Source organism: Panulirus ornatus, chromosome 3 (genome assembly GCF_036320965.1).
Source record: "Panulirus ornatus isolate Po-2019 chromosome 3, ASM3632096v1, whole genome shotgun sequence".
Taxonomy (NCBI): domain Eukaryota; kingdom Metazoa; phylum Arthropoda; class Malacostraca; order Decapoda; family Palinuridae; genus Panulirus; species Panulirus ornatus.
The window spans coordinates 62,507,530-62,525,140 of record NC_092226.1 but is presented as its reverse complement, the minus strand read 5'-3'; the positions used below and the strand labels follow the sequence as shown (position 1 = coordinate 62,525,140).

At 40.9% G+C, this 17,611-nt stretch overlaps 1 protein-coding gene across 4 annotated transcripts in view; it reads left to right on the top strand.

Moving 5' to 3' along the window:
* Positions 1–17,611, top strand: part of FIG4 (polyphosphoinositide phosphatase FIG4) — a 322,728-nt gene that overhangs the window by 257,675 nt on the left and 47,442 nt on the right. For all 4 annotated transcript variants that reach the window (XM_071687992.1, XM_071688012.1, XM_071688003.1 and 1 more), the window contains exons 17-18: positions 10,518–10,632; positions 13,380–13,465. In XM_071687992.1, the coding sequence (XP_071544093.1) occupies positions 10,518–10,632; positions 13,380–13,465 (201 nt within the window). The remainder of the gene's footprint in view (positions 1–10,517; positions 10,633–13,379; positions 13,466–17,611) is intronic.

Here is a 17,611-nt window from a genome sequence, read left to right as displayed (position 1 = left end):
TATGTGTACATTGAGATGTATGGGTATGTATATTTGCATGTGTGGACAAGTATGTATATACATGTGTATGGGGGTGGGTTGGGCCATTTCTTTTGTCTGTTTCCTTGCGCTACCTCGCAAACGCGGGAGACAGTGACAAAGCAAATAAATACATGCATGCTGTAATTCTGTGCTGGTGTAATATTCGGTATTGTCTTGTTAATAATAAAACCTCATCTCCGTTTAAGCTGTTTGATTTATGTATAATTTATTTACCTTACCATTTTCAAGAATGTAACTATTACATGAATTGAAAGATGCCTTTACATAGATCAGGAAGAGTAATGGTCCCAGACCAGAACCCTATAGCATTCCAACAGTCACCGTGACCCCACTTAGAGAAGGTTCCTTTGATGTGCATCCCTTGTTCCCTTCCAGTGAGCTAATCTTTTATCCAGTTTCTTAATCAGCCAGCCATGCGATACAGTCAAATGCTTTCTAGCGGTGCTGATACACACAATCCACCCAGCCTTCCCTTGTCCAAGACAAAGTTCACTTAGGTAGTTTTTTGTATGTAGAAAGTTCATGCTTTGCATTTTAGTTTTCCAGAACCATATATACCATGGTCATCAGATAGACAATATCTGCATATATTTTCACTACATATGGTAAATTTTCACCAGGACCATGAACCCTGTATGGGTCAAGACCTTTAACTTTTCTGATAATATCTTTTTTAGACCTTTCAGTGTTGTCAAAAACCTCCACCCCATTCCATCTTACTGGTGTTGGAGCTGCAGTGTATTTTGATTGTGAAACACTTTTGAATTTGTTATTCAATTCCTTATATATCCATACTATTAATTCTCTGTGATACTTGGATGCTGTGACCAAACTTGAGAAGCACATTTCAGTTTTGGCATTATTGTAAGATATGAACAATTTTCTATGAAGGCAAGCAGGTATGAATATAACGTGTGTATATGTAGATGCCTTCGTGTGTGTATGTATACATTGATATGTATGTATATGTATATGTATGTCACACAAGAAATAACATCCCCCCTGCACGTGTGCACAGGAGGTAGCACTATGAAAAGACAAAAAAAGGCCACATTTGTTCACACTCAGTCTCTAGCCTTCATGTGTAATGCACTGAAACCACAGCTCCCTTTCCACATCCAGGCCCCACAAAACTTTCCATGGTTTACCCCATATGCTTCACATGCCCTGGTTCAATCCATTGACAGCATGTCCACCCTGGTATACCACATTGTTCCAATTCACTCTTTTCTTTGCACGCCTTTCACCTTCCTGTATGTTCAGGCCCGATCACTCAGAATCTTTTTCGCTCCATCCTTCCACCTCCAATTTTGCCTCCCACTTCTCCATGTTCCCTCCCCCTCTGACACATATATCCTTTTTGTCAATCTTTCCTCACTCATTCTTTCCATGTGACCAAACCATTTCAAAACACCTTCTTCTGCTCTCTCAACCACACTCTTTTTACTACCACACATCTCTCTTAACCTTTCTTTACTTACTGGATCAAACCACCTCACACCACATATTGTCCTCAAACATTTCATTTCCAATACATCCACCCTCCTCCACACAACCCTATCTACAGCCCATGCCTCACAACCATATATCATTGTTGGAACCACTATTCTTCCAAACATACCCATTTTTGCTCTCCAAAATAACGTTCTTGCCTTCCACACATTCTTCAATGCTCCCAGAACCTTTGCCCCCTCCCCTACCCTGTGACTCACTTCTGCTTCCATGATTCCATATGTTGCTAGATCCACTCCCAGATATCTAAAACACTTCACTTCCTCCAGTTTCTCTCCATTCAAACTTGCCTCCCAATTAACTTGTCCCTAAACCCCACTGAACCTAATAACCTTGCTCTTATTCACATTTACTCTCAGCTCTCTTCTTTCACACACTTTACCAAACTCAGTCACCAACTTCTGCAGTTTCTCACCCAAATTAACCACCAGGGCTGTATCATCAGCAAACAACAACTGACACACTTCCTAAGCCCTCTCATCCACAGCAGACTGCATACTTTCCCCTCCCTCCAAAACTCTCACAATCACCTCCTTAATCACCCCATCCATAAACAAATTAAACAACCATGGAGACATCACGCACCCCTGCTGCAAACCGACATTCACTGGGAACCAGTCACTTTCCTCTCTTCCTACTTGTACACATGCCTTACATCCTTGGTAAAAACTTGTCACTGCTTCTAACAACTTACCTCCCACACCATATACCATGGCAGGGTGGCAGTGGGAATGGATAAAGGCTGCAAGTATGAATACTTACATTTGTATATATGTATATGCCTGTGTATTTGTATGTATGTATACGTTGAAATGTATAGGTATGTATATGTGCGTGTGTGGGTGTTTATGTATATATATATATATATATGTGTGTATATGGTTGGTTAGGGCCATTCTTTCGTCTGTTTCCTTGCGCTACCCTGCTAACGTGGGAGACGGCGATTAAGTCTAATGCAGGAGACGGCAATTAAGTAGAATAACATGTGTATATGAGTGGATGGACCATTCTTCATCCGTTTCCTTGTGCTGCTTTGCTGATGCGGGAAACAGCAATTAAGTATAATAAAAGAATAAATAGATACTAAATATTTCCTGTCCATGTACTTGGATGCTATTCTGATATTTGCCCTTTCTGCTTCCTCTGCCTGTCAGTCTGTCTTTCTGTCCATCTGTTTATCATTCTGTAATTGCTTACTTGTAATCACCAGTGTGTCCTATATGGGTGAGAGTTTTACTCTCATGGAGCCCCATTTCTTGAACATTCTCTACTATCAAACAACACTTGTATTAACCATGTCCTCAGCTATATTATTCCATTTATCCACCATTGTTATACTATTAAAGTTGTTCTTAACATTTTTTAAGCAAGTTTCATGTTTAATTTCTTGTTAAGTCCTCTTGTTGCTCTCTTCATACATCTCTCAAAGAATTTTTCCCTCTCTCAAGTCATAGACCTGTTTTGAAAATTTAAAAGTTGTGATCAGGCCACACTTCATTTTTCTCCCTTCAGACTGTCTGTCTGTCTCTGGTTTCTCTCCATAACTCAGCTGTCTTACTTCTTACTTGTTGCCCTCAAATGTATCTCCTCTCTTAGCTCATGGTGCCTCTTTACGTGAAGTGATCAAAATTAAGAACAGATTCTATTTTTAGCCTAATGTAAGATACGAACAACTTGCTAAATATTTCTTTATCCAATTACTTGAATTCTATTCTCATATTTGCCAGCAGACAGTTTGCCTCCTCAGCTGCTCTCAGTTATGGGACTCTAGCAACTCCCAAGTCCTTACTCACAAAGTCCTGAAGCTTTTTCCTGCTAGTTAATAAACATATTGAGGTCTTCTTTTACTTTGTCTGTCTATCTGTCTATCTGTGTTTTTATTTATCTTTATTTATTTTACTTTGTCGCTGTCTCCCGTGTTGGCAAGGTAGCGCAAGGAAACAGACGAAAGAATGGCCCAACGCACCCACATACACATGTATATACATACACATCCACACACGGATATATACATACCTATACATATGTATATACACACAGACATGTACATATATACACATGTACACAATTCATACTGTCTGCCTTTATTCATTCCCATTGCCACCCTGCCACACATGAAATAACAACCCCCTCCCCCCGCATGTGCATGAGGTAGCATTAGGAAAAGACAAGGCCACATTCGTTCACACTCAGTCTCTAGCTGTCATGTGATAATGCACCAAAACCACAGCACCCTTTACACATCCAGACCCCACAGAACTTTCCATGGTTTACCCCAGATGCTTCACATGCCCTGGTTCAATCCATTGACAGCACATCGACCCCGGTATACCACATCATTCCAATTCACTCTATTCCTTGCACGCCTTTCACCCTCCTGCATGTTCAGGCCCCGATCACTCAAAATCTTTATCACTCCATCTTTCAACCTCCAATTTGGTCTCCCACCTCTCCTCGCTCCCTCCACCTCTGACACATATATCCTCTTGGACAATCTTTCCTCACTCATTCTCTCTATGTGACTAAACCATTTCAAAACACCCTCTTCTGCTCTCTCAACCACACTCTTTTTATTACCACACATCTCTCTTACCCTGTTATTACTTACTCGATCAAACCACCTCACACCACATATTGTCCTCAATCTCATTTCCAGCACATCCACCCACCTCCGCACAACACTATCCAGAGCCCACGCCTAGCAACCATATAACATTTTTGGAACCACTATTCCTTCAAACATACCCATTTTTGCTTTCCGAGATAATGTTCTCGACTTCCACACATTCTTCAGTGCTCCAAGAACTTTCGCCTCCTTCCCCACTCTTTGATTCACTTCCACTTCCATGGTTCCATCCACTGCCAAATCCACTCCCAGATATCTAAAACACTTCACATCCTCCAAACTTACCTCCCAATTGACTTGTCCCTCAACCCTACTGTACCTAATAACCTTGCTCTTATTCACATTTACTCTCAGCATTCTTCTTTCACACGCTTTACCAAACTCAGTCACCAGCTTCTGCAGTTTCTCACACGAATCAGCCACCAGCGCTGTATCATCAGCGAACAACAACCGACTCATTTCCCAAGCTCTCTCATCCACAACAGACTGCATACTTGCCCCTCCTTCCAAAACTCTTGCATTCACCTCCCTAACAACCCCATCCATAAACAAATTAAACAACCATGGAGACTTCACACACCCCTGCCGCAAACCTACATTCACTGAGTACCAATCACTTTCCTCTCTTCCTACACGTACACATGCCTTACATCCTCGATAAAAACTTTTCACTGCTTCTTACAACTTGCCTCCCACACCATATATTCTTAATACCTTCCACAGAGCGTCTCTATCAACTCTATCATATGCTTTCTCCAGATCCATAAATGCTACATATAAATCCATTTGCTTTTCTAAGTATTTCTCACATACATTCTTCAAAGCAAACACCTGAGCCACACATCCTCTAACACTTCTGAAACCACACTGCTCTTCCCCAACCTGATTCTCTGTACATGCCTTCTACCCTCTCAATCAATACCCTCCTATATAATTTCCCAGGAATACTCAACAAACTTATGCCTCTGTAATTTGAGCACTCACTTTTATCCACTTTGCCTTTGTACAATGACACTATGCCAGCATTCCGCCAATCCTCAGGCACCTCACCATGAGTCATACATACATTAAATAACCTTACCAACCAGTCAACAATACAGTCACCCCCTTTTTTAATAAATTCCACTACAATACCATCCAAACCCGCTGCCTTGCCGGCTTTCATCTTCCGCAAAGCTTTTACTACCTCTTCTCTGTTTACTAAATCATTCTCCCTAACTCTCTCACTTTGCTCATCACCTTGGCCAAAACACCCTATATCTGTCACTCTATCATCAAACACATTCAAGAAACCTTCAAAATACTCACTCTATCTCACATCACCACTACTTGTTATCACCTCCCCATTAGTCCCCTTCACTGAAGTTCCCATTTGTTCCCTTGTTTTACACTATTTACCTCCTTCCAAAACATCTTTTTATTCTCCCTAAAATTTAATGATACTCTCTCACCCCAACTCTCATTTGCCCTCTTTTTCACCTCTTGCACCTTTCTCTTGACCTCCTGCCTCTTTCTTTTGTACATCTCCCACTCATTTGCATTATTTCCCTGCAAAAACCATCCAAATGTTTCTCTCCTCTTTCACTTATAATCTTACTTCCTCATCCCACCACTCACTACCCTTTCTAATCTGCCCACCTCCCACGCTTCTCATGCCACAAGCATGAGAAGCATGGTTAGTGAGAGGAAAAGAGCAAGGGAAGGAGTAGCACTACTCCTGAAACAGGAGTAGTCCTACTTTTTTGCGCAAGCCATCACTGCTTCCCTAAATACATCCCATTCCTCCTCCACTTCCATTACATCCTTTGTTCTCACCTTTTTCCATTCTATACTCAGTGTCTCCTGGTACTTTCTCACACAAGTCTCCTTCCCAAAGTCACTTACTCTCACCACTCTCTTCACCTCAACATTCTGTCTTCTTTTCTGAAAACCTGTACAAATCTTCACCTTCGCCTCCACAAGATAATGATCAGACATCCCTCCAGTTGCACCTCTCAGCACATTAACATCCAAAAGTCTCTCTTTCGCGCGCCTATCAATTAACATGTAATCCAATAGTGCTCTCTGGCCATCTCTCCTACTTACATACGTATTTGTTTATTTATTTATATTGCTTTGTCGCTCTCCCGCTTTTGTGAGGTATTTCCAATCACCAGTCCTTTTTCAGCGCATAAATCTACAAGCTCTTCACCATTTCCATTTACAACACTGAACACCCCATGTACACCAATTATTCCCTCAACTGCCACATTACTCACCTTTGCATTCAAATCACCCATCACTATAACCCAGTCTTGTGCATCAAAACTACTAACACACTCACTCAGCTGCTCCCAAAACACTTGCCTCTCATGATCTTTCTTCTCATACCCAGGTGCATATGCACCAATAATTACCCATCTCTCTCCATCCACTTTCAGTTTTACCCCTATCAATCTAGAGTTTACTTTCTTATGCTCTATCACATACTCCCACCACTCCTGTTTCAGGAGTAGTGATACTCCTTCCCTTGCTCCTTTCCTCTCACTAACCCCTGACTTTACTCCCAAGACATTCCCAAACTACTCTTCCCCTTTACCCTTGAGCTTCATTTCACTCAGAGCCAAAACATCCAGGTTTCTTCCCTCAGACTTACTACCTATCTCTCCTTTTTTCTCATCTTGGTTACATCCATACACATTTAGACACCCCAATCTGAGCCTTCGAGGAGGATGAGCACTCCCCGCATGACTCCTTCCTCTGTTTCCCTTTTTAGAAATTTAGAATACAAGGAGGGGAGGGTTTCGAGCCCCCTGCTCTCGTCCCCTTTAGTCGCTTCTACAACATGTGAGGAATGCGTGGGAAGTATTCTTTCTCATGTGCTCGTGTGCTAAAAACTTTATATTGTTTAAATTCATCCCTCCCCAACACTTCATTAGAAAACATGGTTCATTATTCACTCCATAATAACTGAGTTTGTCTTTTGATTTCCCTATTGTCTTAACGCGGGAAATGGCGAATAGTATGAATAAAAATAAATATGTATATGTATATATATATATATATATATATATATATATATATATATATATATATGTATATATGTACATGTAGGAAGAGAGGAAAGCGATTGGTTCTCAGTGAATGTAGGTTTGCGGCAGGGGTGTGTGATGTCTCCATGGTTGTTTAATTTGTTTATGGATGGGGTTGTTAGGGAGGTGAATGCAAGAGTTTTGGAAAGAGGGACAAGTATGAAGTGTGTTGGGGATGAGAGAGCTTGGGAAGTGAGTCAGTTGTTGTTCGCTGATGATACAGCGCTGGTGGCTGATTCATGTGAGAAACTGCAGAAGCTGGTGACTGAGTTTGGTAAAGTGTGTGAAAGAAGAAAGTTAAGAGTAAATGTGAATAAGAGCAAGGTTATTAGGTACAGTAGGGTTGAGGGTCAAGTCAATTGGGAGGTGAGTTTGAATGGAGAAAAACTGGAGGAAGTAAAGTGTTTTAGATATCTGGGAGTGGATCTGGCAGCGGATGGAACCATGGAAGCGGAAGTGGATCATAGGGTGGGGGACGGGGCGAAAATTCTGGGAGCCTTGAAGAATGTGTGGAAGTCGAGAACATTATCTCGGAAAGCAAAAATGGGTATGTTTGAAGGAATAGTGGTTCCAACAATGTTGTATGGTTGCGAGGCGTGGGCTATGGATAGAGTGGTGCGCAGGAGGATGGATGTGCTGGAAATGAGATGTTTGAGGACAATGTGTGGTGTGAGGTGGTTTGATCGAGTAAGTAACGTAAGGGTAAGAGAGATGTGTGGAAATAAAAAGAGCGTGGTTGAGAGAGCAGAAGAGGGTGTTTTGAAATGGTTTGGGCACATGGAGAGAATGAGTGAAGAAAGGTTGACCAAGAGGATATATGTGTCGGAGGTGGAGGGAACGAGGAGAAGAGGGAGACCAAATTGGAGGTGGAAAGATGGAGTGAAAAAGATTTTGTGTGATCGGGGCCTGAACATGCAGGAGGGTGAAAGGAGGGCAAGGAATAGAGTGAATTGGATCGATGTGGTATACCGGGGTTGACGTGCTGTCAGTGGATTGAATCAGGGCATGTGAAGCGTCTGGGGTAAACCATGGAAAGCTGTGTAGGTATGTATATTTGCGTGTCTGGACGTATGTATATACATGTGTATGGGGGTGGGTTGGGCCATTTTTTTCGTCTGTTTCCTTGCACTACCGCGCAAACGCGGGAGACAGCGACAAAGCAAAAAAAAAAAAAAATATATTGCTTTGTCGCTGTCTCCCGCGTTAGCAAGGTAGCACAAGGAAACAGATGAAAAAATGGGCCAACCCACCCACATACACATGTATATACATACACGTAAACACACTCAAATATACATACCCATACATCTCAATGTATACGTATATATACACACACACAGACATATACATATATACACATGTACATAATTCATACTGTCTGCCTTTATTCATTCCCATCGCCACCCCGCCACACATGCAATAACGACCCCCTCCCCCCTCATGTGTGTGAGGTAGTGCTAGGAAAAGACAACAAAAGCCACATTCGTTCACACTCAGTCTCTAGCTGTCATGTAATAATGCACCGAAACCACAGCTCCCTTTCCACATCCAGGCCCCACAGAACTCTCTCTTCTTTTCTGAAAACCTGTACAAATCTTCACCTTCACCTCCACAAGATAATGATCAGACATCCCTCCAGTTGCACCTCTCAGCACATTAACATTCAAAAGTCTCTCTTTCACGCACCTATCAATTAACACGTAATCCAATAATGCTCTCTGGCCATCTCTCCTACTTACATAAGTATACTTATGTATATCTCTCTTTTTAAACCAGGTATTCCCAATCACCAGTCCTTTATCAGCACATAAATCTACAAGCTCTTCACCATTTCTATTTACAACACTGAACACCCCATGTACACCAATTTTTCCCTCAACTGCCACATTACTCACCTTTGCATTCAAATCACTTATCACTATAACCCTGTCTCGTGCATCAAAACTACTAACACACTCACTTAGCTGCTCCCAAAACACTTGCCTCTCCTGATCTTTCTTCTCATGCCCAGGTGCATATGCACCATTAATCACCCATCTCTCTCCATCCACTTTCAGTTTTACCCATATCAATGTAGAGTTTACTTTCTTACACTCGATCACATACTCCACCACTCCTGTTTCAGGAGTAGTGCTACTCCTTGCCTTGCTCTTGACCTCTCACTAACCCCTGACTTTACTCCCAAGACATTCCCAAACCACTCTTCCCCTTTACCCTTGAGCTTCGTTTCACTCAGAACCAAAAGATCTAGGTTCCTTTCCTCAAACATACTACCTATCTCTCCTTTTTTCTCATCTTGGTTACATCCACACACATTTAGACACCTCAATCTGAGCCTTCAATTAGGATGAGCACTCCCCGCGTGACTCCTTCAGTTTCCCCTTTTAGAAAGTTAATACAAGGAGTGAAAATTTATCATTAACTTAGATTTGAGTCCCATCTTTGCTTTTTTGACCATGCTTTTCCAGTAGTTATGGAGGCTCTATTGCCATGGCCACCCTTTTCAGGGAGTTCCAATTGGAATGGGCATCAGAGATACAGAAAGATAGAGAGATTTACTAATGAGCTTGACCTAAAATGATTTCTTCCACAGTTTACAGCTTTGCATCATTTTCTTCCCCACTCCATTTCACTTTTTAATTTTATGTTTGCTTTCTTATTTATGATTTAACAGTAATCCTAGGTGGAATAATAGTCCCAGCATTGGATGAAAATGTGCAGAGAAGGGTGAAAGTGTTGGAAAAAATTGTTTGAGCACAGTATTTGGTGTGAGGTGGTTTGATTAAGTAATAAAAGGGTGAGAGAGAGGTGTGATGATAATGAGAGTGTGGTTGAGAGAGCTTTAGAGGATGTGCTGAAATGGTTTGGACACAGAGAGAGAATACATGAGCAGAGGATAGAGTGACAAAGATTTTTACTGCTCGGGACTTAAATATGCAGGAGAAAGAAAGATGTGTGGGATGAAAAGACTTGGAATGATATGATATACAGGTGGCAACATGCTGTCAGTGGATTGAACCAGGGCATGTTAAAGCAGCCAGAAAAAACCATGGAAAGGTCAGTGGGGGTTGGTTGTGGATAGGGGGCATGGTTTTGATGCATTACATATGACAGCTAGAGAATGGATGTGAGAGAATGAGGCTTTTCTTTGTTTATTCTTGGTACTACCTCACTAATGCAGGAAATGGCAGGCAAATGTGGAAACACTTTCATACATATATCTGTGCTCAGTATTTACCATTCTTTAATTGTATTTGTATTTACAGTCGAAGCACAAGTCAGTGGTGGGACTCTGATGTAATGGAGACATTACCAATGCCAGTGGAAGAAGCAAAAAAATCTGTATCCCTCTTAATGCCAGTTACCTCCAAAGAACCAAAGGTACTTGATAATCTCAATGAAATATGCTTTTATTGTTTTGCATCTTGTTGGACAATCTTTGTATTTCTCATGTGAATACAATATTTGTGTTATTTATACGTAACTGCCTTTCCTGCTATAACAACATAGCATCAGGAACAGACAGACAGTGATCATATTTGCACACATTCATAGCCTTGATGTCACATATGTTGCACCAATATCAAAGACAGCAAGGTCACACTGACTGCTTCATATGCCCTGTTTCATCCAATTATGGCATTTCTCCCCCTCCCCCATATGTCATACTGTCACATCATTCTATCTAGAGCATACCACTTACCCAGTTGCATGTCCAGACCCAGTACCTCAAGGCCTTCTTTACTCCATCCTTCCATACTCTCCTTCCCCATCCTCCTAGCTTCCTTTACTTCTGACACATATATGCCTTTATTGTTTTTTCTTTGCTCATTCTCTCCATATGTCCAAACCATTTTAGCACACCCAGGTTGGATCCCCCCCTCACTCAGATTGTACTTACTACCACACATCTCTGGCATCATCATTCATTGTGTGTTTGATAACCATTTAGTTCAAGCACTACAGTTTTCACAATCAGATAAAATCATTCCTTATGCAGAAGTTTCTGCTTACTGATAGTATATGTTTTGAAAGAATATGCATAATGAAAGATCTGAGCATTCTAGATTCCCATTCTGTGATCATCCATTCCCACCATGTTCACCAAATGTTGCAGTCACTAACACTTTACCCATGACCAACACTGGATCAAGTGCCAGTCTTCAGTGAGTCTTGGTTCAGTACATTCAACATATAATCAGTGAATGATATGGTAAATTGTATTTTTCATATGATTTTGTACACATTTCACTACAGTAGGTTCTTAGCTACTGCATAAATTAATGGTTGTCTACATGTTCAGAAAACTGTAGGGAAAAAATATCTGAAATAGATGAAATTCTTACCTAGTTCATGAATGCTTGCAATCCCCATCAGTTCAAAGCATTCAACTCGTAATTAGTGAATGATATGGTGAGCTGTATTTTTCTTAAATTTTTTTCTCTTCAGTAGGTTCTTATCTAACTGCTAATTAACATATTCAGAAAAATTACATTGAAAATGGTTGGTAGAAATGGGAGTACTTCATAGCACACAAATGCTTGCAACTGGAAGGGTTATAATCACTTTTGGTCCCAAACATATATGTTGTATTCATTTAATGCGATAAATTATATTATCTCATGCTTTTTTTTTATAGATTCTTTTGTATAGGTTCTTTACCTAATGCATCAACTAATGTTATTTAGGTGTTTTTACACCCAAAAAAGAAAAAAGTGAAAATGGTTGATACAGTACATATTGAAAATGGGTGATAGAAATGGAGGTGCTGCATAGCACACAAGCACTTGCAATGCAGGAAGGTACAGATCTCCTTGGGTTCAACACATTTAGCTTATACTAAGTGAAAGATATAAAAGACTAATTTTTTTATATATTTCTTTTATAAAATTCCTTTCATTAGGCTCATACTAATTTAACTAAACTAATGCAATTACTCTGGTTTATTAGATGCTTTTTTGGACAGATTTTCATGAAAGTATCCACTTTGCATGATTATCCACTTTATGGAAGCTTCTTGATCTCAAAGTTTTTGTAATCCAATCTGCATCGCACCATATAATATCCTCAAGCGTTTCATTTCTAATTTGTCCTATCCCTTCTTTTCTTGTCCATTTAAGGCCCAAGACTCATCCGCACAACACTTTTAAGACACCTATATCTTCAAATGTACCTATCTTTGCCCTTATAGGCACTGATCCCTCCTTCCACTTGCTCCTTAGTACACCCAGGACCTCAGCCCCTCTTCCACTTTGTGACATACTTCAACCATCGCTGTTTCATCTGCTGCCACAACTACTTCCACTCAACAAGAGTCATTCACTTCCTCCTGATCCTTTCCAAGTAACTTACACCTACACCATCCTTTTTCACTCCCTGCTGAAGCATCTCAACTAATCTTACTCTTATTCATATTCACTCTTAACTTTCTTCTGTCACCCACTATCCCAAACTTTATCACCAGGTTTTTAAGTTTCTCTTTGAAATTTGCAACCAGAACCCTGTCATTTGCAAAGATGGAATTTGCAACCAGAACTCTGTCATTTGCAAAGAGCAACTGATTGACCTGCCATGTTCATTTATTTCCAGCTTACTGGATGCCTGCCCCATTCTCCAAGATCCTGGTATTTACTTCTCTCACCCTACTGTCCTTGAGCTGATCAGATTGCCAGTGTGAAGTTACCCACTCTTGATATAGACCCATCTTTGCTGGGAATCACTCAACACCCTACACTCCACCTTTATGAGTTGTACACATGCTTTACTTTTCCAGTAGAATTGCTGCACTGCATTTAATTACCCTTCATTTACCCCATACATTGGTAGGACCATCCATTAGGCCTTATGTATTATTCTCAAATCCATAAATGCTGTATACATATCCCATTCTTCCTGAAAATATTTCCCCAACAAATTCTTCAAAGCAAACACCTCATCCTTACACCCTCTTTTTCTCCTAAAGCCATATTGTTCCTCTCTAGTCAGATTCTCATTGCATGCCAGCATTTTCAATCATCACTCTTCCATGTGCCTTACCAAGTATACTCTACAAACAGATATGTCTGTAATTGGAGCATTCACTTGATTTTTAAGCTTTCTGTTTATAACATGGATGTTTGGGTCCTCAGGTTGATCTGTACACTGACCATCACCGGCCGTCGGAGTTTTGTGTCCTTTCAGAATTATTCAGCTACCACATGAGCCACTCTGTAAGGTATGCATTTATCATAAGAAAAGTTTGTTTTTTTCCTCAGTTCTTGTAAGCAGCACTACCATATTGAGAATTATAGAATTGATAATGAAGAATATTATCCATATTTTACTCCTGATGCCCTTTTACCATCTATAATTGACTTCCATTAGTGTTACCAATACTTTGGGTAAAAAAAAAAGCTGCTTTAGTCTTAAACTGTGCAGTTTTTAAACTTTACCATAATGAAGGTTTTCAAATTTTTGCCAATTTCAAGCAGGACCCAGCTTTCATAATTGTAAATTTGGCATTTTCACAGGCACACCAGTGTGGTTTCTGTACTAGCCATGAGTTGCCAAGGGCAATGGTACATTTACTAATATAAAAAAGGCTTGTTGAAATATGGTAGCAGAAGTGACCATAACTCATGCTACATCACTTATGGTTTATAACATATATAAACCTGGTTGGTAAGGCTATTTAATGTATGTATGACTCATGGTGAGGTGCCTGACGATTGGCGGAATGCTTGCATAGTGCCATTGTACAAAGGCAAAGGGGATAAAAGTGAGTGCTCAAATTACAGAGGTATAAGTTTATTGAGTATTCCTGGGAAATTATATGGGAGGGTATAGATTGAGAGAGTAAAGGCAAGTATTAAGCATCAGATTGAGGAAGAGCAGTGTGGTTTCAGAAATGGTAGAGGATGTGTGGATCAGGTGTTTGCTTTGAAGAATGTATGTGAGAAATACTTAGAAAAGCAAATGGATTTGTATGTAGCATTTATGGATCTGGAGAAGGCATATGATAGAGTTGATAGAGATGCTCTGTGGAAGGTATTAAGAATATATGGTGTGGGAGGCAAGTTGTTAGGAGCAGTGAAAAGTTTTTATCGAGGATGTAAGGCATATGTACGTGTAGGAAGAGAGGAAAGTGATTGGTTCCCAGTGAATGTTGGTTTGCAGCAGGGGCATGTGATGTCTCCATGGCTGTTTAATTTGTTTATGGATAGGGTTGTTAGGGAGGTGAATGCAAGAGTTTTGGAAAGAGGGGCAAGTTTGCAGTCTGTTGTGGATGAGAGAACTTGGGAAGTGAGTCAGTTGTTGTTCGCTGATGATACAATGCTTGTGGCTGATTCATGTGAGAAACTGCAGAAGCTGGTGACAGTTTGGTAAAGTGTGTGAAAGAAGAAATCTGAGAGTAAATGTGAATAAGAGCAAGGTTATTAGGTACAGTAGGGTTGAGGAACAAGTCAATTGGGTGGTAAGTTTGAATGGAGAAAAACTGGAGGAAGTGAAGTATTTTAGATATCTAGGAGTGGATTTGGCAGCGGATGGAACCATGGAAGCGGAAGTGATTCATAGGGTGGAGGAGGGGGCGAAAGTTCTGGGAATGTTGAAGAATGTGTGGAAGTCGAGAACATTATCTCGGAAAGCAAAAATGGGTATGTTTGAAGGAATAGTGGTTCCAACAATGTTATATGGTTGCGAGGTGTGGGCTATAGATGGAGTTGTGTGGAGGATGGTGGATGTGCTGGAAATGAGATGTTTGAGGACAATATGTGGTGTGAGATGGTTTGATGGAGTAAGTAATAATAGACCAAATTGGAGGTGGAAAGATGGAGTGAAAAAGGTTTTGAGTGATCGGGGCCTGAACATGCAGGTGGGTGAAAGGCATGCAAGGAATAGAGTGAATTGGAACGATGTGGTATACCAGGGTCGACGTGCTGTTAATGGATTGAATCAGGGCATGTGAAGCGTTTGGGGTAAACCATGGAAAGTTCTGTGGGGCCTGGATGTGGAAAGGGAGCTGTGGTTTTGGTACATTACACATGACAGCTAGAGACTGAGTGTGAACGAATGTGGCCTTTGTTGTCCTTTCCTAGCGCTACCTTCGTGCACATGCAGTGGGAGGGGGTTGATATTTCATGTGTGGTGGGGTGGCGATGGGAATGAATAAAGGCAGACTATGAATTATGTTTTTTTTTTTTTTTTTTTTTTGCTTTGTCGCTGTCTCCCGCGTTTGCGAGGTAGCGCAAGGAAACAGACGAAAGAAATGGCCCAACCCACCCCCATACACATGTATATACATACATCCACACACGCAAATATACATACCTACACAGCTTTCCATGGTTTACCCCAGACGTTTCACATGCCCTGATTCAATCCACTGACAGCACGTCAACCCCGGTATACCACATCGCTCCAATTCACTCTATTCCTTGCCCTCCTTTCACCCTCCTGCATGTTCAGGCCCCAATCACACAAAATCTTTTTCACTCCATCTTTCCACCTCCAATTTGGTCTCCCTCTTCTCCTCGTTCCCTCCACCTCCGACACATATATCCTCTTGGTCAACCTTTCCTCACTCATTCTCTCCATGTGCCCAAACCATTTCAAAACACCCTCTTCTGCTCTCTCAACCACGCTCTTTTTATTTCCACACATCTCTCTTACCCTTACGTTACTTACTCGATCAAACCACCTCACACCACACATTGTCCTCAAACATCTCATTTCCAGCACATCCATCCTCCTGCGCACCACTCTATCCATAGCCCACGCCTCGCAACCATACAACATTGTTGGAACCACTATTCCTTCAAACATACCCATTTTTGCTTTCCGAGCTAATGTTCTCGACTTCCACACATTCTTCAAGGCTCCCAGAATTTTCGCCCCCTCCCCCACCCTATGATCCACTTCTACTTCCATGGTTCCATCCGCTGCCAGATCCACTCCCAGATATCTAAAACACTTTACTTCCTCCAGTTTTTCTCCATTCAAACTCACCTCCCAATTGACTTGTTCCTCAACCCCACTGTACCTAATAACCTTGCTCTTATTCACATTTACTCTTAACTTTCTTCTTTCACACACTTTACCAAACTCAGTCACCAGCTTCTGCAGTTTCTCACGTGAATCAGCCACCAGCGCTGTATCATCAGCGAACAACAACTGACTCACTTCCCAAGCTCTCTCATCCCCAACAGACTTCATACTTGCCCCTCTTTCCAAAACTCTTGCATTCACCTCCCTAACAACCCCATCCATAAACAAATTAAACAACCATGGAGACATCACACACCCCTGCCGCAAACCTACATTCACTGAGAACCAATCACTTTCCTCTCTTCCTACACGTACACATGCCTTACATCCTCGATAAAAACTTTTCACTGCTTCTAACAACTTGCCTCCCACACCATATATTCTTAATACCTTCCACAGAGCATCTCTATCAACTCTATCATATGCCTTCTCCAGATCCATAAATGCTACATACAAATCCATTTGCTTTTCTAAGTATTTCTCACATACATTCTTCAAAGCAAACACCTGATCCACACATCCTCTACCACTTCTGAAACCACACTGCTCTTCCCCAATCTGATGCTCTGTACATGCCTTCACCCTCTCAATCAATACCCTCCCATATAATTTACCAGGAATACTCAACAAACTTATACCTCTGTAATTTGAGCACTCACTCTTATCCCCTTTGCCTTTGTACAATGTATGAATTATGTATATGTGTATATATGTAAATGTCTGTGTGTGTATATATATGTATACGTTGAGATGTATAGGTATGTATATGTGCGTGTGTGGACGTGTATGTATATACATGTGTATGTGGGTGGGTTGGGCCATTCTTTCGTCTGTTTCCTTGCGCTACCTTGCTAACGCAGGAGACAGCGACAAAGTAAAATATATATATAATGATAAATATGCACCTCATGATGTAAAAAGGTCACGAGATGTAGTTAATTGATAGATTCTATTTGAAATGGTGGAGAGAGTAATATATGCTTGCCTACAATATACAATAGCAACACTGGCCTTGAAACAACATTTCGGATTTTCACAGAAATTTGATGTGTAAGTCTCCTCCCTCCCATTTCCACATGCACTCAGCCTCATGATATGGTGATTTTAGTTCCTACATATTTCATTTATTCAGTTGTTTTATGTGTAGTTGCAGACATAAATTTCTCCACAGTTTTTGATGGATGGTAGTGATACCTGGTAATTCAGACATAAGAAACGTATTATATTTCTTCGTGAATGAACAAACAGTATGTTTTTAGTTGTAACAAATGTTGTGATTGGCTGACTAGAATGCTCCCTTGCATTGTTTTTTATATCCAGTTAAAAACACTGTGTA